The sequence below is a fragment of the Myotis yumanensis genome, unplaced genomic scaffold (genome assembly GCF_028538775.1).
Source record: "Myotis yumanensis isolate MYYU_CA2020_CCGP unplaced genomic scaffold, mMyoYum1.0.hap1 SCAF_5, whole genome shotgun sequence".
Lineage (NCBI taxonomy): Eukaryota > Metazoa > Chordata > Mammalia > Chiroptera > Vespertilionidae > Myotis > Myotis yumanensis.
This window is the reverse complement of record NW_027223756.1, coordinates 98,495,454-98,514,900: the sequence shown is the minus strand read 5'-3', so window position 1 is coordinate 98,514,900 and position 19,447 is coordinate 98,495,454. Positions and strand designations below refer to the sequence as shown.

The following is a 19,447-nucleotide window of genomic DNA, read 5'->3' as shown; positions in this document are numbered from 1 at the left end:
TTAGATAGCGTAACATTACCTGGGCGTAGCCCCATTTTCCTTCCCGGAGAGTTCCGCTGTAGGTCAGGCACGGTCTGTATCAAGTCTCTCATTGGCTACTCGCTCCGTCAATCCGTTTAATTATTCCAGCTTTCCGCCCCGCCTTCCCGTTCCAGTCGCTGAGAGGTTGACGCGGCTGTCACTTCAGAAAGGTCCGCATTCCTTCCGCCTTTCTACAGCCGACCGGAGGCGAGGAAGGTGGATCCCAGGCGGCGCCCACCCAGGAGGCTCTTCTTCCGCCTCTGATTGGCTGCTCTGGGTGCCCGTCGCTACGCCACCCGGTGCTGATTGACTATCCTGCCGCCGCTCTGCGCGGCGCCGGCCCCGCCCCCGTCGTGTGTTTGTGGTGGGGCTGCGGCGTCGTGGATCCCGCCGGAAGCGCCAGGACAATGGGGACCCGGGACGACGAGTACGACTACCTATTCAAAGGTACGGCCGGTGGAGCACAAATGGACGAGGTGCCGGCGGCCGACAGGCGGGCCGAACTTCCGTCTAGGCCGCCGGGCCCAGGTCGGAGCCCAGGACTTGGGGTCCGGCGGGACAGGCAGTTGAGAAGGCCGGAGCAGACTGGTCTCAACAGCTTTGGGCCGGCGTATGCGACCCTGCAGACTCGGCTGACCTGAGGGGCCTGAGGCTCCCTGGATGCGCCCAGGCAGGGCTGGAGCCCAGAGGAGGTGGGGCCCCCAGCGGTGGGAGAGGCCGTTGGGGGCGAGGCCTCGGGAGGGGACGGGACCGCCCCAGCTTTTGAGGGCCGGTCTGGGTGGAAAGCTCCATTGGGGGTGGGGGTGGGGGTGGAACCATTGGAGGCGGGGCTAGGATATTGTGGGCGTGTCCAAGGCGAGGGCGGACGGATGGGGCGGTGCTCTTCACAGGGTGGGCGTGGTTAGACTTGGTAGGAGCGCCGTGGCCGAGAAGGGAGGCGTGGACCCTGCGGGTTGAGATGTGTGTTGGGGGACACCAGATTGCGTGGAGGGGTGCCTGGCGTGAGAGTGGGGGGACTGTGTGTTGGACCCAGGTCTGGTGGTTAACAGCAAGTTATCTCTCTTAACTCTTAGAACTCTTTTTTTTTCAAGAGGTATATAAATCGCTTAATGATTACTCATAATAGTGGATGATACACAAAAAATTCCCATCTATAATTTTATCTGGCACATAAGGCTTCATGAATTTGCGTATCATCCTTTTGCATGGGGCCTTGCTAATCTCTATCATTCAAATTTTAGTATATGTGCTTCGGGAGCAAGCACACACTTAGAACTCTTAATAGCACCACCCAGTACCTGCACTTTTCTAAGCTCTTTACACACAAAAATTCATTGAAATCCTCACCACAGCCCTGTGAGGTCAGTATTATCCAGTGTCTTCTTTTATGGACTTGGAAACAGGCCCAGGGAGACAAGGACATAGTGAATAAGTGTTAGAGCAGAATTTGAAACCAGGCCATTTGTTGGCTTTACCACTTAGGGAGTGTATTTGGGGGAGCTTATGGCCAGGATCTGGGACTAAAGTATCAGACAGCCTCCTTCAACACAGCACGATGATGGCTTGGGTCTGGGCCAACCTTCTGGAGGATTTTCCCAGCCGGAGGGACATAGGGCTTTGTGAGCCTCAAGTATGGCCTATGTAGGTCAGGCAGCCATAGCTGGCCTGCAGCCAGTTGGGGAACTCCTTCACCCCGCCCCAAGCCGAAGAGACTTGCTACATGTTGCTGGAGTCCTTCATTTCTCAGCTCAGCTGGTTTAGGGGTCACTGGCTTTATAGTGCCTTCTGTGCCAAGCTGGACTTTGGCCAGGCCTTCTGCTGTCCCTGCTGGCTGTTAGTGGCTGCCCTTGAGAGCTAACTCCTGGGCCCACACAGGGTACTTTTTTAAAAAATCTTCACCTGAGGATATTTTTCACATTGCTTTTTTTTTTTTTTTTTTTAGAGAGAGTGGAGGGTAGAGAGGAAGGATGGGGAGAGAAAAGAAGGATAGAGACAGAGAGAGAAACATTGAAGTGAGAGAGACACATTGATTGGTTGCCAGGGCCAGGGATAAAACCTGCAACTGAGGTATGTGCCCTTGACGGGAATTGAACCCACAGCCCTTCGGTCCACAGGCTGATACTATAACCACTGAGTCAAATTGGCCAGGTCCACATGGGGTATATTTGCTCTGCTGCCTGCTGTGTGAGGGTCTGCCTGCCACACTAGCTGTTGGAATCTTTCCTTATTGGGTGACCATCCAGCATATTGGGGCACGCGACCTGAGAACTTTAGAGGTGTGGAGAGTGGACGGAGCACTCCTTACCTGGGTGAGGGAGTGCCCATTGCAGAGCCCCAGAGTCTTCACACAGCACCATGGGCTCTGGGAGGTGCCTGCAGGCTAATATGTCACTGGCAGTTGAGGCCATGTGGTCAAGGCCCTGGTGCAGACTAAGCCTTGTGGTTGGTCTCACCTTAGAGGCAGGGGAAGTTCTGTTAGGGTTTTGGGGACTGATGACAGGTGGTCTGGACTCCAATCTTGCTACCCAGTCTGCCCTTAGGTGGCTGCTCCTGGATCAAGGTGGGGCATACACCTGGCCCTGGCATTGCCAGGGCAGGGAGCATTCCCCCGTCACCCCCTCCATGTTTCTGTGGTCATTTGCTTGTTATTTTCAATTGTTTGCTGATATAAGTAAGTAATTCCAAGTGTTTCCACAAATCATCTTTTGCCCTTTGGGTTATTTCCTTGAAGTATGTTCCCAGAAGTTCAGTTACTGGGTCAGGGGCAATGAAGCAGCTGTGTACTTCCCGGGATTGGTCTCTAGTCCACTTCCTGGAAACACTAATTCCACTTCTGTAGCACCTGGCATGGGGGGATGGTGCCCGCCTGCCCTGCTTCCTTCCCCCACTGACCTCCTTTTCTGAGTCCATAAGGTCAGGGCTCTCCAAACTGTGGTCATCTGAGACCTCCTTGTTGGAGGACTTCCTCCCCCCGCCCCCCCGCTTTATCCTTTAACCTTTTGCGGTCCAATGTTATTTTTGGAATTCAAATAGTCTGGTCCAAATTAATTGACAGGATTGAATGTTGAACTTTTTAATTGTTCTTATTGCTCGACGTTGGACCGGCTCCTAGCACATGGTCTGTCGAGTCAGCCTCGAGGTTGGACCGAAAAGGGTTAATGTTTGTCTTTAAATTTACCCAGGTTTTCATTCTTTTAAGTGGGAAAAGGAAAGTCTGTTTGGCTCTGGCAAATAAAGAAGGGAGGAGGGAAGCCGGCAGGCATACCACAACCCCCACATAAATATGGCGAATAGACAGATACATAAATATTCTGCACACCCTCCCGTCCCAGCCCCTCCTGAGACCCCATGGCCTGCAGAGTCAGGCCTGGGCATTAGAGAGGCACCCAAGACATGACTGCATCAGAAGAGTTGACCAGGGCCAGCTTTCTCCCTGACCCTGCCACCTGGTAAAGGCCACCCTTTAGCAGAAAAGGGGACAGTCATATCCCCCCCCCCCCCACCATGCCCAACCTTCCTCAGGCTTCTGTCATCCTCCCCTGGCCCTGTCTTGAGCACAAAGGGGCCAACCTCTCACTTTGGGACACTGGTTGCCGCCTGTCCAGCCCACCCACCAGTCTTGTTTGTTTTGGCAGCCATATCACATGTTGGCTCTCCTGACCTCCACCGCCAAGGCCAGCAGATCCTCCTGAGTATTTGCTGCACACTCCCCTTTCCCCAGGAGTGAGGTTGTTTATTTGTACCTAATTATAGATTCTCACATTTATCTTGTCAACTGTGGGTCATTTTCCCAGCCCCATCAGTCCCCTAAGGCTCCCCTGATTTCTCCTCTGATTGACCAGGCTGTGGTGTCTATAGTGGGAGCAGTGGTATCCCCAAGGGCCACCGAAGCCTTTCTAGAGCCACTCATCTGGCCCATAAGGACGTGGTTGATATGGGAAGCTTCCACGGTGGCCCAGAGCCCTGTTCTCTGGGTTGTTTACACCCCTGCCCCATCTATGAGTACTTTTGGGGAAGGGGGCAAGGAGAGAGTGACTGCCAGCCCCAATGCTCACCTCTCTCTGCCAAGTGCTCCCAAGGCAACCTCCTGGCTCTGCCACCTGTACAGGACTCCACCAGGCCCACTGGTCCCAGAACCAAGCACACCGTCTTCTCCCATTGCAGATGGTGGCCCTGCCTGTGCCCCAGCTTCAAACACCTCTTCTTTGTTCTCTAATTTCCAGGGGACTAGCTCTGGTAAGATTGCTCCCAAGTGCTGGCCCCTGGAGCCTGGAATAATCAGGGTCTGCTTCCTGGAGGAGAGATGGGACTCTGCTCTGCCTGAAGTAGGGGAGTGTGCTCCCCACCCAAATGGCCACTCAGTTTGCCTGAGCATCTGAGTGTGGGCCCTGGTGGTGCTACACTGTTATGGGGCAGGGCAGAGGACACAGGCCTTCAAGAGGTGCCAGTTCTTTGTTTTTGCCAACTAGGCTTGCCTGCCCTGCCAGCCAAGTGGCATGTCTAGGGAGGCCATTTCCTGGCCAGCATTGCCACCAACTTCTGTGGAAATGCTAGGGGTCGTGTCCTCAAGGGCCCTTTATTTCCCCAAGACAATAGATCGCTTGTGTCTTTGATAGAGCCAACCCAGCCACTGCCCTGCTGGCCACCTCTCTGCAGCGGGCACCTGTGTCAGGGAGTGCCTGGGCATCCTGGCCTTTCCAACATTTATATGGGCAATGACTGGTGGCCCTCGTCCTATTCTTGCAGCCACTTTATAATTTGTTTGTTTACTCTGTCCTATGTGTGGGGTTCTGTGCCAGGGCCTGGGAATACAGGAGGGAATGAGACCATCTGATATCATACCCTTGAATAAGACTGTCGAAAAACAAATAAGTGAAACCTGGCAAGTGTGGGAGGGTGGCAAGAGCTATGGAGGAAAGGCAGGGGGTGCAAGTGGCGAGTTTTGGAGGAGAGGGGTTTTAAGAGGACTGCAGGGAAGGCATCCTTGATTGAGTGCCATCTAAGGCACCACATGGAGATGAGGGTAGGAACCAGGCGGGTACCTGGGGAAGAACATTCCAGGCAAAAGGCAGTGTGCACTTGCACATCTCTGAGTCCTAGTGAGGAGGCCTGTGTGGCAGGGGCAGAGTCAGCAAGCAGGGGAGAGAGAGGAGGTGAGGGCAGGGAGGGGACAGGGACAGGGACAGGTCATGCAGGGCCTTGTGAGTCCTAGGGAGGACTTAGGCTTTTACCCCAAGGGAGGTGGGAGCCCTGGAGGTCTGTGGGCAGAAGAGGAGCAGGACCTGACTCAGGGGCTCACAAGTACCCCCTGGTGGCTGCCTCGGGAGAACAGCCTGTTGGTTGGAGATGAGAGTGAACTCAGGGACACTAGAGGGGAGGCTGGCACAGCAACTCAGGGAAAGGAGGCTGCCTGGATTACCTAGGGTTGGGGCAGAGACAGTGGTAAGAAGTTGGGGGAATCTGGACATGCACACATAACATTTTTCGTCGAGAAATTTTTCATCGGCCCGAGCGTGACCAAGCTTGCAGTGCTGACAGCTCTCCACTGGGCAGATCCACGCTCAGATGCCAGAGCCCAAGGCCCATACTTGGGGGTCCATGTGGTTTCCAGCTGGGGCATCTGATCTCTGCTGTGTGTTGTTCCTTCTGTGCTGCATATACACCCATGCATGTGTACACATACACAAACACAATTCTCCTCCAATATACCCTGGGGCTGAGGTCAGCCTTCCCAGGCCTAGGACCTTCCTGGATCATCTCGAGTGGCCCTACTCCTAATGGGAGAGACCCACCAGGACTGCTTTGTCCTGCTCTGGAGGGCTCTTGTCCTGGATGTCCCTGCAGAATGGTCCAACCCTGGGGATTAGCTGAAGGGAGGGTTAGCAGGCTCTATTCCCTCTTAATTCCATGCAGAGGGCACATTTCTCTTTTGAATGGGCAAGTTGGCTGTGTTGGGCTGAATGTTGGTTTGCTTGCAGCCACTTTCCATGAAGAAGCAACAGGGTGGGCATGGGACTGAGGCTTCTCATTTCCTGTTACTTAAAACTCTGAAGCCAAATTCTTGTCGGTAGGAACGTGGTGGTACAATAATAATAATTGCTTTTCCACCTGTCTAGCCGGCTGGATGCTGGCTGAGTTCTGATCCTGCAAGTTCTTGTGTCCCCTTCCCTAAACTGGCTCCTGTCTTTTTTTTTCACACTTGTGGAAAAGGCAGTCCAGAGAGGTTAAGTGACTAGCCCAAGGTCACCCACCCCAGAGCTTACTTGGGCCTCCAGGCTGCAGTGAAAGTTTGGGGATTGATAGATTCCCAAGCCACCTGCCTGCCAGGATGCATGGGTCCCTCCCTATGCCTTAGCTGGAACAGCCCTGCTCTGAAGGATCAGACATAGGCAAGGGTATTGTGCTGTCTGCAGTGGCTGTGTTTCTGGAAACCTGGAGCCACTGTTGGCTTCTGCACCAAGAAATGTGGTGCCTTGGGCAAGCGGCTCTAGACAGCTCTGACTCCACCCTGTTGTTAGCTGTCACATTTCCGAAGAACCTGGGGCACTGCTGTGAAGATTCTGCAGGTGGACGTGGGTGGCATGTGGGTCTTTGCTTGGTGGGCTGCCCTGCTCTGCCCCATGGAGCCGTATCTATATCCCTCCCCACCCTTACAGTGGTGCTCATCGGGGACTCGGGTGTGGGGAAGAGCAACCTGCTGTCCCGCTTTACCCGCAACGAATTCAACCTGGAGAGCAAGAGCACCATTGGTGTGGAGTTTGCCACCCGCAGCATCCAGGTGGATGGCAAGACCATCAAGGCGCAGATCTGGGACACCGCTGGCCAGGAACGCTACCGCGCCATCACCTCCGCGTGAGTGGCAGGGATGAGGAAATGTAGGTCTTGGACATAGGGCTAGTGGGCTCTGAAGGAGGGGTAGGAGTTGGGCAGGAGGAGAAGGGGAGAGCGCAACCCTGAGAGCATTTGGCCCAGGGTGGAGGGATGAGACCCCCCGCCCCAGGAGTGGTGGGACCCTCGGAAGACCATTGCCTACTCTTGACCGCTCTGTGACCTCATGTGGGCACGTCCAATGGCTCCTCTGACCCCTGGAGTGGGCCATTCCACTCTGCCCACCCCTCAGTCCTCCCTGCTTGGCCTGCCCTGCCTGACTATGTTCCAAGTCTTCCTCTTTCCTTGGCTCCCTATGGCCCACCAGCCATCAGGACCTACTGGAGCTGCCTCCTTCCAGACCCCTTGGCCATTTCCCCATTAGTCACACGCTTTCCTCTCAATGCCTTCCACTAAAGCCTGGTTACCTCTTCATCTCTTTAATCCCTCAGGGTGCATATGTGTCCATTAGTCTTCTTCATTGGAGCTTTTGCCTAGCAGCAGCCCTTTTCCTGCACAGGCAAGGTTTCCTTCTCCCTTTTTGTGGGTGTCTTCTGACCTCAGGCCCTTAACTCCCTCCTCAGACCTCCACAGCCTTTTTATTTATTTATTTTCTTAATATATATTTTTTATTGATTTCAGAGAGAAAGGGAGAGAGAAATTGAACTATGAATGATGAGCGAAAATCATTGATCAGCTGCCTCCTGCACGCCCCCTACTGGGGACCAAGCCCACAACCTGGGCATGTGTCCTTGATCGGAATAGAATCTGGGATCCTTCAGTCCACAGACCAACACTCTATCCACTGAGCCAAACCGGCTAGGATAGGCCCCCACAGTCTTGAACTGAATCTGGGGCACAGAGTCCTCTTGTAAGGCCATGGAGGTCGCCTCTCGGCTGGGCTCTATGTGGGTCCAGGAACTGCTGCCCTCAGAGTCTTGGGGGCCCCCATGGGGCGCTGGCAGGCAGCTCATTCCTGGGCCCTGCCCCCTGTCCCCACAGGTACTACCGAGGTGCAGTGGGTGCACTGCTGGTGTATGACATCGCCAAGCACCTGACATACGAGAATGTAGAACGCTGGCTGAAGGAGCTGAGGGACCATGCTGACAGTAACATCGTTATCATGCTGGTGGGCAACAAGAGTGACCTGCGCCACCTGCGGGCTGTGCCCACTGATGAGGCCCGAGCCTTCGCAGGTGAGCACCTACCAGTTGATGAAGGGTTTCACTTAGGGTTAGGGCCCTCCTGCAGGGGCCAGCCCCTGAGAGTGGGACTTTGATTAAGGCATCCGTGAAGTTTCTGGAAAGCCACAGCCCCCTCCAGGTCCTTCCCATTTTCCCTGGCTGTGAGCAAGGCCACAGTGCCATCCTCCCTTCTTCAAGGAGTGGGCATCTAAGCCCTACCCTCTTGGCCCCAGCCCTTCATTTCCTGGGTCAGGTGAGTGGGTAGGCACACAGGGGCCCCTAGGGGATACAGGAGAGCCCCCTGCTCACCTGGGCAATCCTCTCTCTGTTCCAGAGAAGAACAACTTGTCCTTCATTGAAACCTCAGCCTTGGACTCCACCAACGTAGAGGAAGCTTTCAAGAACATTCTCACAGGTTATCCCAGGGTCTGGTGGGGGCCACAGGAACCCCCAGCAGGCCCACCAAAGGTGGTGTGGGAAGGGCACCAGCCACACTGGTTGCAAGCTTCAGAATGCAGCCCCTGACCCTTCATTCCTTAAACCTGCTGGTTAGTCTGAACAGGAGGACAGACATGGCAAGCTCTGTGAAGTCAGGCTAGATCCCACCTCTACTGGCACTTGGCACCCAGCTCCATGGGTGAACCCATGGCTCCATCAGGGAACAGCCAGAGGGGACTGCAGATGGCCTCAGGCCCAGAGTTCCTGATTTTCTGGAAGTTTATTCTGAGGAGAAGAGGGTCTCTGATCTTTACAAAGAAGAGTCCTGGGCTGGGGAGGGTATCTCTGTGACCAGATGTAGGTTCTACCCTTGCTGAGTGCACAGGGGAGAACCCTTATGTCAGAGGTGCAGGTAGGCCACAGTGGGGGCCTTTGGGAGGGGCACAACCTTGGGGGTACTCCCTGGAAGAGGTGACATCCAGATGAGCCCTGCAGGGAGCCAGTCACCACAGGCAAGAGTATGCAGGGCACTCACCTCACATCCCCCCATTGCAGAGATCTACCGCATCGTGTCACAGAAGCAAATTGCAGACCGCGCAGCCCATGATGAGTCCCCTGGTAACAACGTGGTGGACATCAGCGTGCCACCCACTACTGATGGACAGAAACCGAACAAGCTGCAATGCTGCCAGAACCTGTGACTGCCCCGTGCCTCGTCCAAATATGCGTGCGTGCACATCCTCATCCTTCGCCTGCCCCTCATCATGATGTCTTCTCTGACCTGACCCTCTCTGTCCCTCTGTGACTGGCTCCTACCCCTCCACTGAGCTCTGCAGACAACTGGGGCTTAGGAAGAACAGGAGTCCAGCTGCACCATCTGTCCTCCCCCACCCCAGGGAAGCTTGAAACCTGGCTGCTGCACCTATTCTTCTTGGGTCCTAGTTGGCCTCTGGGTGGTGTGGGGAGGGTGGCAGGATGGACCAGGCCAGCCAGAGGCAAGAGGATGGGCACACCAAACAGGCTTCAATTTTCCACAGCAGACTCCAGGGAGCAATTACCTCCCTTCCTCTCTGGCTAGTTGTCCCAGCTGGCCCTGGTCCCCACCCAGAACCCCCCTCTGGGCTGAAGCCTGAAGAACAAGTGACCAGGGGACTGGGTCAGGCAGACAGAGGCTCCAGCATCCTACCACCCACATACAGTCAGCACCGCCTTTGACCTCAGCCTCTCCTGTGCGTGCGTGAATCCAGCTCCTGCCTGTAGATTTATGCTGGGAGAAGACCTCCCCCCCTTTCTGCACGCAGCGCACTCCCCACCCCTCCCTGTGCCCTTCTCTCTGTCTTGTCTCCCTGTCTGGTCAGGAACTGTTTGCAAGTGAAGCAATATCTCAGTGTTTTGTATATACAACTGCTCTTGTAGCCTTTGTTTTTTTGTTATTGTAGAGAAACAGATTCTTTATACACTTTGTAAGATTGACGCCAAACCCCACCTCTCAGATCTCTTATTCTCCCTGTGGCCCCTGTTGCCCCAATGCCTCATTTCTCTGTCCCGTTACTAAAATGTGTAACCCGACTTCCTGGACAGAAACCTGCCGCTGCACTTTTGTCTTCTTTCTCTCCTCCAGGTGGCCACCCCTGAGCCAGGCCCCTTGCTGCACACATCCTCTACTGGGCTGCACCACCAGGCTCAGCCTCACAGGGAGCTAGAACACCAGGCCTGAACCCCTGCTCAGGATCATGCAGAGACCTCCTGAGCTGACTACGGAGGCCCTGGGGGGGTAAGGGTGGGAGGGAAGGCTGGGGGTTGGGGGGTGACTTTAAACTCCTTGCTACCAGCTCTAGGACTTGAGGGTGGTCCTCCAGGAGGAGGTGGGCTGGGCCCACTGCTTTCAGCTCCCAGCTCTGGGAGTTGGACTGCTCATTGCTTACATCTATTCCCCACCTGGCCACCACTGGGGTCCCAGCAAGGACTAGTAAGAGGGGCTGGCCCACATGTTGGCAGTACCAGTCCCATCCCAGACTGACCTCTGAGGAAGGCTGAATGGGATGCTTGTCCACACGGGCAGTACTGGCCTGAGGGCAGGTTCCCAAAGTGGAGGGAGCGGGGGGCGGCGGGGGGGGGGGAGTGCCCAGCCCTGTCCCTGCACTGATCACATGACCCAATGGGTGTTCTCTCTCACCTGAGTGCTGGTAGCTGTTCTAGAAGCTCCAGACTCTGGCTGAACCTCTTGTGCTCTTGACCCCTAGGAGAGCCACAGAGGGGGATTCCAGGCTCTGGCTGCCCTGCCCAGACATCCCTCCAAAAGAGCTCTTGAGTCATAGGGGCTCTTCTCACAGGAGTTGGGTGAGCCAGAGCCCATGCTCCAGGCTGAGGAGCACCCTGGGCTGGGGATCTGGTGGGGTGCACAATCCAGGGCCCATTTACATGGATCTTAGGTCCCCTGGGTTTGGGTAGGGTGTGCTATGGAGAGGCAGAGGGTGAATGGGAGCTTCAGGAGGGCCAGTGAAGCACTCAAACACCCGAAAGGTTTCAAGAGTCAAAGATCAAATCTTTGTGGAGCCTCAGGTTGACCAGGCCCTGGGCACATGCCAGTATTTAGACTGATGTGACTCTGTCCCCTTGGAGGGTGATAGTCCAGTGATACGATTGCAGTTACTCTAATTTCAGTAATTTAATAAGCACAGCATGCTGGCTTTGTATTAGGCACTGTTCTTCAGAGTTTTTTGTTTTGTTTTTATGGTAAAATAAACATTACAAAAAAAAATTTTAACTGATTTTTAGAGAGAAGAAGGGAGAGAGAGCGATTTGTTTTCCACTTATTTATGCATTTATTGGTTGATTTTTGTATGTGCCCTGACGGGATCAAACCCATAACCTTGGCTTATTGGGACAATGCTCTAACCAACTGAGCTACCTGGCCAAGGCCATCTCAACCATTTTTAACAGTACAATTTAGTGGCATTAATGTGGTACACTCACATTTATTGTACCACCATCAATCTCCAGATCTTTCTCATCTTCCCAAAATGAAACTCTGCCCCCATTAAACATCAATCCCCCATCCCCTGGCACCCACAATTCTATTTTCTGTCTCTGAATTTGTTAACCTAAGAATGTCCAAACGCATAGAGAATTTTTATTAGAATGTATTTGGGGATAACCCTGATGGGTGTGGCTCAGTTCATTGGAGCATCATTCTGTATACCAAAAGGTGGTGGGTTCGATTCTCAGTCACGGTTACATACCCAGGTTCTATCCTGGTCAGGGTCCTTTTGGGAGGCAGCTGGTCTATGTTTGTCTCACATTGATGTCTCTCTCTCCCTTCCTCTCTCTAAAATCAATTTTAAAACATTTATTTGAGGATAAATTATTAGAGGATACACCTGAAAGCAAAATCTCAACAGACTGAGAAAAATGCTTTGGAGAATAACAATTTGCAATGTCTTTTATGCATTTTAGATTAAGGAGGAAGATTATATGAAAGTGTGAGAAGGCAAGATGGTGATCAAATTACAGGATAGTTAAGATCATGTGCTTTCCTATGCTTTAAGGGGATCAATGAACAGGGCTTGCTGAAGGCAAAGATAAGCTATTTAGTAAAGAAGTTATTTGTCAGATGTAACTACCCACTATGAACTGCCCAGTTAGCAATTTAGTTAGTTAGTTAGTTTTTTGTTAATACTCACCAAGAATATTTTTCCATTGATTTTTTAAAAAATACATATTTTTATTGATTTCAGAAAGGAAGGGAGAGGGAGAGAGAGATAGAAACATCAATGATGAGAGAGAATTATTGATCAGCAGCCTCCTGCACACCCCCTACTGGAGATCAAGCTGGCAACCTCTTGATTCCTGGGTCAACGCTTAACTGCTGAGCCACACCCAGCTGGGCTCAATTGATTTTTTAAAATATATTTTTATTGATTTCAGAGAGGAAGGGAGATAGAGATAGAAACATCAATGATGAGAGAGAATCATTGATCGGCTGCCTCCTGCATGCCCCTTACTGGCGGTCGAATCCGAGCATGTGCCCCTGACTGGAATCGAACCCAGGACCCTCCAGTCCACAGGCCAACGCTCTATCCACTGAGCCAAACCAGCCAGGGCTCCATTAATTTTTTTTTTTTTTTTTAAAGAAAGTGGAAGGGAAGGAGGGAGGAGGGGAGAGAGAGAGAGAAAAAAATAACATTGATGTGAGAAAGACACATTGATTGCTTGCCTCCCACAGCAAGTGTCCTGACCTGGGCTGGGATTGAACCTGCAACCCAGGTAAGTGCCCTTGACAGAATCAAACTCTGGACCCTTTGGTTAGCAGGCCAACACTCTAACCACTTAGCAACACCAGCCAAGACCCAGTTAGCAACTTATGATCAGACCACCCAGTGAGGTCACTTTCGATAGGATCCCCCCACCCTTTTTTTTGCCCACAAATTTCACTCCTCTAGGGACCTCATAAAAGTGGAATCCTGCAGTATTTGTCTTTTTGTGTGTGGCTTATTTCACCGAGCATAATGTCCTCAGGGTTTATCCATGTTGTAGCAGGTATCAGGATGGCCTTCCTTTTTAGGCTGAATAGTATTCCATTGTATGGATAGAGCACATTGTGTTTTTCCTTCATCTGTCCATGGACACTGGGGTTGCTTCCACCTTTTGCTCCTGTGAATCACGCTGCTATGAATGACATGCAAATACCTGTGTGAATCCCTGCTTTCAATTCTTTTGGGTGGAATTGCTGGATTATATGGTAATTCTGTGTTTAATATTTTTGAGAAACTGTTAATCTAAATAAATTATGCAATAAAAGAATATAGTCCCACAAAAAATTAAACAATTACCATGTGATTCAGGAGGTGGGCATAATTTACCAGCCTCAATTTATAGACAGGGAACAGAAGTCATTGATGGGAAAAATAATTAAATGGGTATTTTTTTAAAAGTGACTCTCTCAGGGTCCCACAGTTAATAAGTAAGCAGGTTTCCACACCAGGGCTATATAGTAACCACTTAGCTAGAAGACTTCTCCAAATGTTTATTGAGTGCTTACTATGTGCCAGGAAGCCCTAACAATTGAAGAAAATGGCCAGATAAAAGACTGGGAAGAAGTATACCAAAATTAAAAATATTATTTTATTTTATTATGGCCCTAGCTGGCTTGGCTCAGTGGATAGAACATTGGCCTGCGGACTGAAGGGTCCCGGGATTGATTCCAGTCAAGGGCAGGTACTTCAGTTGCAGCCTTGATTCCTGGCTCTAGTTGGGGCATGTGCAGGAGGCAACCAATTGATGTGTCTCACATTGAGGTTTCTCTCTGTGTCTCCCCCTCCCACTTTCTAAAAAAAGGAAAAATATCCTCAGAGATGATTAACAACAAAATTTTATTATGGCCCAGCCAGTGTCGCCCAGGAGATCATGGTTCAATTCCTGATCAGGGCACATGTCCCAATTTTGGGTTTGATCCCCAGTGGGAGCATGCAGGAGGCAGCTGATTGATGTTTCTCATCAATGTTTCTATCTTTCTATCCCTCTTCCTTCCTCTCTCTGAAATCAATAAAAACATTTAAAAAATAAATTAAGAAAAAGGAATTCTATGAAAAGTAACCTTAAAGGGTGGTCTGATCATAATTCCTAACAGGGCAGGTCATGGTGGGTAGTCACATCCTAGGCATATAACTTTTTAGTAAAGGGTTTATTTCTGTACATCTAGATTAACCTTTGAAATGCCTCTTTTTAAAACCTTTTAAATGTGAACCACCCTTTCAGACCCCTCCTCTAAAGTATAACCATCCTCAAGGGAGCACAATCTTCACTATTCTGTAATCCAGTCTCTACCTTGCTTTCTCATGTGATCTTCCTTGTGTTCCTTCTTTAATTTTGAATGCATAAAGAAAACTGCCAATTGTTATTTTGCAGAGCATTTTATTTTTATTTATTACTATTATTTTATTTTTGCAGAGCATTTTAGATCTTAATCCCTGGCATCAGTTTTGGCTTAAATAAACTCATAAAAATTCTCTGCAAGTTTGAGCTTTTCTTATGTCAAAAGAACCCCTATATTGCCACCACCCAACTTCAGTCAGTATAATTACACCCTATAGCAGCTATCTTGCTACCATGAGAAAAAGGCCAAGAGGATCTCGGAATCATTGACCCTATCGTCATTTGACCAAACCAATGCCAGCAGCCATCCTCTAGAATTCTTGTTGAAGCTAACAAAAATTGGCTCATCAATGAACATTAAATCTGGTGGGTGAAGGTTTATTGAGTAACAGGATAATTAGTTTCAAAGTATTTTCCCATAACTCACTTATTAACAAGTACAACATAATAAATCATGCTGGAGAAATCATGCTAGCAGACAATTTTGATCAGGTTAGCATAATCAGTGATGGAAGAAATCAACATTCTATGCCTCCTGATAGTTGTATGCACTGAGAACACCATCACTCTATGGTTTCTGTCCCAAATGAAATATTACACAAACATCAGTTGAGGGGCTTTCTAAAAATAACTAGCCTATGATCTTCCAAAGTACCAAGGTCATGAAAGACAAGGAAAGATTGAGGAATTGTTCTAGACTGAAGGAGATTGAATTAGATGACAAAATATAATATGTAATCCTGGGATGGATTCTGGAACTTTAAAGGACTTTATTGAAACTATAAATAATATTTAGGAATTACATGGTAATATCAGATGAATATTAATTTCCTAGTTTTTGAGGTTGTACTGAGATTATGTGGGAGACTGTATTTAAGAGAAATACACTGAGGCAGGGAGAGCCACAGGCACTGGGACTGGGACCGCCATCGCCGCTGCCACCATGAGTGATCAGCAGCGGGACTGTGCCTTGGATTTAATGAGGTGCCTGCCTCCACAGCAAATTGAGAAAAACCTCAGTGACCTGATCGACCTGGTTCCCAGTCTATGTGAAGATCTCCTGTCTTCTGTTGACCAGCCACTGAAAATCGCCAGAGACAAAGTGGTGGGAAAGGATTACCTTTTGTGTGACTACAACGGAGACAGGGACTCGTGTAGGTCACCATGGAGTAACAAGTATGGCCCTCCCTTGGAAGATGGGGCCATGCCTTCTGCTCGGCTGAGGAAGCTGGAGGTGGAAGCCAACAATGCCTTTGACCAGTATCGAGACCTGTATTTTGAAGGCAGTGTCTCATCTGTCTACCTCTGGGATCTGGATCATGGCTTTGCTGGAGTGATCCTCATAAAGAAGGCTGGAGATGGATCAAAGAAGATCAGAGGCTGCTGGGATTCCATCCACGTGGTGGAAGTGCAGAAGTCCAGTGGCCGCACCGCTCATTACAAGCTGACCTCTACGGTGATGCTGTGGCTGCAAACCAACAAATCCAGCTCTGGCACCATGAACCTTGGAGGCAGCCTTACCAGACAGGTGGAGAAAGATGAAACAGCGACTCCTCGCCACACATAGCCAATATTGGGCGCCTGGTAGAGGACATGGAAAATAAAATCAGAAGTGCGCAGAATGAGATCTACTTTGGAAAAACAAAGGACATCGTCAATGGGCTGAGGTCTGTGCAGACTTTTGCAGACAAATCAAAACAAGAAGCTCTTAAGAATAACGTGGTGGAGGCTTTGAAGAGAAAGCAGCAATGTTAAACCTCTGCTTCACACTAACCGGACATGCCATGCACTCGTTAGATTCCTTTCTTAGAAAACTCGTTTTCTGCTCCCTTCCCTGTCCCTTTCCTCCCCGACAGGTCACACAACACCTGTGTCACTGACCTGCACAGCGCTATCACATCCTGAGAATAAAGCCGCTAATACCCTCTCCGTCTCTAAGGCCTGCTTCTCACCACATTTTTGCTATCAGAACTTGATGTTTCCATAGAGACCATGTGTGTTTTGTTTGCCCAGGCTCAATCCCCCCATTTATAGGCATAAAATACACTGTCTGTCTGCCTCCCCTTCCTTCCCACCATTTTGTTACATTGGTGTAAAAAATGTAAAACAAAAAAATTTTATGAAATAACTGTTGTGTGAAAGAAGAAAAACTGGAAATCTGACTCCACATGTGTTTGGGAGTTGCTTGGGGTTGGGGTGGGGAGCAGGGGACAGCTCTGGGAGGAAGGAGAGGTGGCCCTCAGCACTGTCCTGCACGCTGGCCCCTGGCCTCGGAGACCACGTTGTGGGGGCGGGGGGCCTTGACTGTCTGCTCTTCTGGCCAGGTGCTTTTCTGTCAATTTTTATGGAATGCAAAAGGAGTTTTTGTTTTATTTTGGGTTTTTTTTGTAAAGCTTAAGAAAAACCTACATCTTATACTTGAGCTTCCATACTTAAAAAAAAAAAAGGAAAAAAAGAACAAAAAATAAAAAGAAACTGGGATGCAAAAAAAATACACTGAAGTATTAAGGATTAATGAGATACCATGTGTGTACCTGATACTCTCAAAGAACTCTGAAATGTTAACAGTTGGGCAAAAGGTTTATGGGGGTTCTGTGCATTATTTCTGCAGCTTTTATGTTTATTTGACATTATTTAAACATAAAAGATAATTTAACATGAGCCCTGGCAGTTGTCCTGATACACCAAGGTTGCAGGTACGATGCCTGGTCAGGGCAGATACAAGCAGCAACCTTTATTGATTACAGAGAGGAAGGGGGGGGGAGAGAGAGAAACATCAATAATGAGAATCATTGATCGGCTGCCTCCTGCACATTCCACACTGAGATCGATCCCACAACCCAGGCCATGTGCCCTGACCAGGAACTGAACCATGACCTCCTGGCTCATAGGTCAATGCTCGACCACTGAGCAACACCGGCTGGACCAAAATTGATGTTTCTCTCTCTGCCCCTTCTCTCCAATTAATAAATAGAAAGATTAAAAAATTTTAACCCAAGTGCATAGATTTAAACATTTGATGTGTTTTGATTTGCAATCATTATCCCTAAAGGAGGCCAAATTGTCCACTTTGCTGCCAGTGGGATCTTCTTTTAGTTGGCCCACACTGGCACTACATTAGTAGGTAATGTCTTTGACAACTATTGTGCTTTCTGGTATGTCACGATGTGCCAAGTTTATTTTGTACATTTTCTGCACCAGACTGAGAATCAGTCATTTCCCCAAGGTTCCCTGGTTCTTTCCATTGGAAATGAAACTTAAAGTCCGCAAGCTTAAGGAGCACTCATTGCAATGAGGTTGGTCTTTGTTTCTGACCTTTTTAGTGTATTTAAGAAAAATACACTGAGGCAGGGAGAGCCACAGACGCTGGGACCGGGACCGCCATCGCCGAACAAAACTAAAGAATGTTTGCTTTTTATTTATTTTTTAATATATTTGTATTGATTTCAGAAAGGAAGGGAGAGGGAGAGAGAGAAACATCAATGATGAAAATCACTGATGAGCTGCCTCCTGTAGCCCCTACTGGGGTTTGAACCCCAAAACCTGACCTCCTGGTTCATAGGTCAATGCTCAGTCGCTGAGCCATGCCAGCTGGCCAGTGTTTGCTTTTTATAAAGATAAAATATATCATGATGCCCTGGCCACTGAGGCTTAGTTGGTTAGGTGTCTTCTGTGAACTGAAAGGTTGCTGATTCAATTTCTAGTCAGGGTGTATGCCTGAGTTATGGGCTCAATCACCGATAGGCAGCATGCAGGAAGCAGCCAATCCATTATTTCACTATCACATCAATTTTTCTCTCTCCCTCTCCCTTACTCTCTCTCTAAAGAACAATAAAAATATTTAAAAAAATATATATATATCATGATATTCCCAATTCAAATTCAAGACTACAAGGGTTTTATTTATTGAGATCAATCTTATATCTGTACCCCTCTGAAAATCCCAGTTTTTGACACCAACATAATTACTCCTTTGTATTATCTCATATTACACATGTAACATGCTTAGAACAACAATTTTAACACCACCACCACCAATATAGTAGTGGTATGTACAAATTGTTGTGTTTTAAAAGTCACTAGGAGTTAATCTTTGTGTTATTTTGTCACCAACTGGATACAATGGTTCATTAGTTTTATTTTTGTGTTTAGGGGTATCTCCAAATTTTGTTTTATAATTATATAAAACATTTGCATGGCCCTAGCTGGTTTTGCTCATTGAATAGAGCATTGGCCTGCGGACAGAAGGGTCCCAGGTTCAGTTCCCGTCAAGGGCACATGCCCGGGTTGCGGGCTCAATCCCCAGTAGGGGGCATTCAGGAGGCAGCCAATCAATGATTCTCTCTCATCGATGTTTCTGTCTCTCCTTCCTCTCTGAAATCAAGAAAAATATATTTTAAAAAATAAAAATAAATACATGTTATTTCTTTTTTCATTAAAATATATATAAGCTAGTATAACAATAGAATTTAACGGAGACAATTGAGCAATCTATATATTAAATAAAGGAGGGGTGGGAGGAGCAAAGGAGTATTGAGGCTTTTTGCATGTGCCTAGGTCCCCCACCCCCTTTTCTTCTAGTTAACTTTCACTCACACCTTGTCAGTCAATTGCTGCTTCTTCAGGGACATAAGTTTGGATTGTCCAAATTATTCCATGATATGCCCCCCTCACTTGCTAAAATTTATCACCCTGTAAATTAATAACATAATTGGTTGTTTTATGTTCTTCTCACTCTAGATTGAGGTCCATAAGAGCAATATTTCTCTTACTCAACATTGTGTCCCCGGCGCCTAGCACAGTGCCTGCTCATAATAGGCTCTCTTTTTAAAAAATATATTTTTTAATTGATTTTAGAGAGAAACATCAGGATCCAATCATGACCCCTTGGTACAGAGTACAACGCTCAACCGAGTCACACTGACCAGGGCCTAATAGGCTCTCTAATTGTTTATATTACATCTAGTGAATGAACCTATTGCATGAATGATGTTGGCTTTGGCTCTTCCACGATCTCCTAACCTCTCTAGGCTTCTGTTTTTCCTCTGTAAAATGTGACCACA

At 49.0% G+C, this 19,447-nt stretch overlaps 1 protein-coding gene and 2 pseudogenes across 1 annotated transcript; 2 read left to right on the top strand and 1 right to left on the bottom strand.

Moving 5' to 3' along the window:
- Nucleotides 1-355: 355 nt before the first annotated feature.
- RAB11B (RAB11B, member RAS oncogene family) lies at nt 356-10,094 on the top strand. Its single transcript, XM_070416673.1, has 5 exons — nt 356-468; nt 6,678-6,873; nt 7,891-8,084; nt 8,407-8,487; nt 9,066-10,094. The coding sequence occupies exons 1-5, from the start codon at nt 429-431 to the stop codon at nt 9,209-9,211; spliced, it is 657 nt and encodes a 218-aa protein (XP_070272774.1). The 5' UTR covers nt 356-428; the 3' UTR covers nt 9,212-10,094.
- LOC139011864 (U6 spliceosomal RNA) lies at nt 1,174-1,286 on the bottom strand (annotated as a pseudogene).
- Nucleotides 10,095-10,677: 583 nt separating the features above from the next.
- LOC139011240 (F-actin-capping protein subunit beta-like) lies at nt 10,678-17,045 on the top strand (annotated as a pseudogene).
- Nucleotides 17,046-19,447: the final 2,402 nt, after the last annotated feature.

Excerpts from the sequence above, each read along its gene's own strand:
- RAB11B (XM_070416673.1), top strand. The coding sequence starts at position 429 with ATGGGGACCCGGGACGACGAGTACGACTACCTATTCAAAG. Across the intron at positions 469-6,677 it reads GTACGACTACCTATTCAAAG|TGGTGCTCATCGGGGACTCG; the intron begins GTACGGCCGGTG and ends CCACCCTTACAG. Across the intron at positions 8,488-9,065 it reads TTTCAAGAACATTCTCACAG|AGATCTACCGCATCGTGTCA; the intron begins GTTATCCCAGGG and ends CCCCCATTGCAG.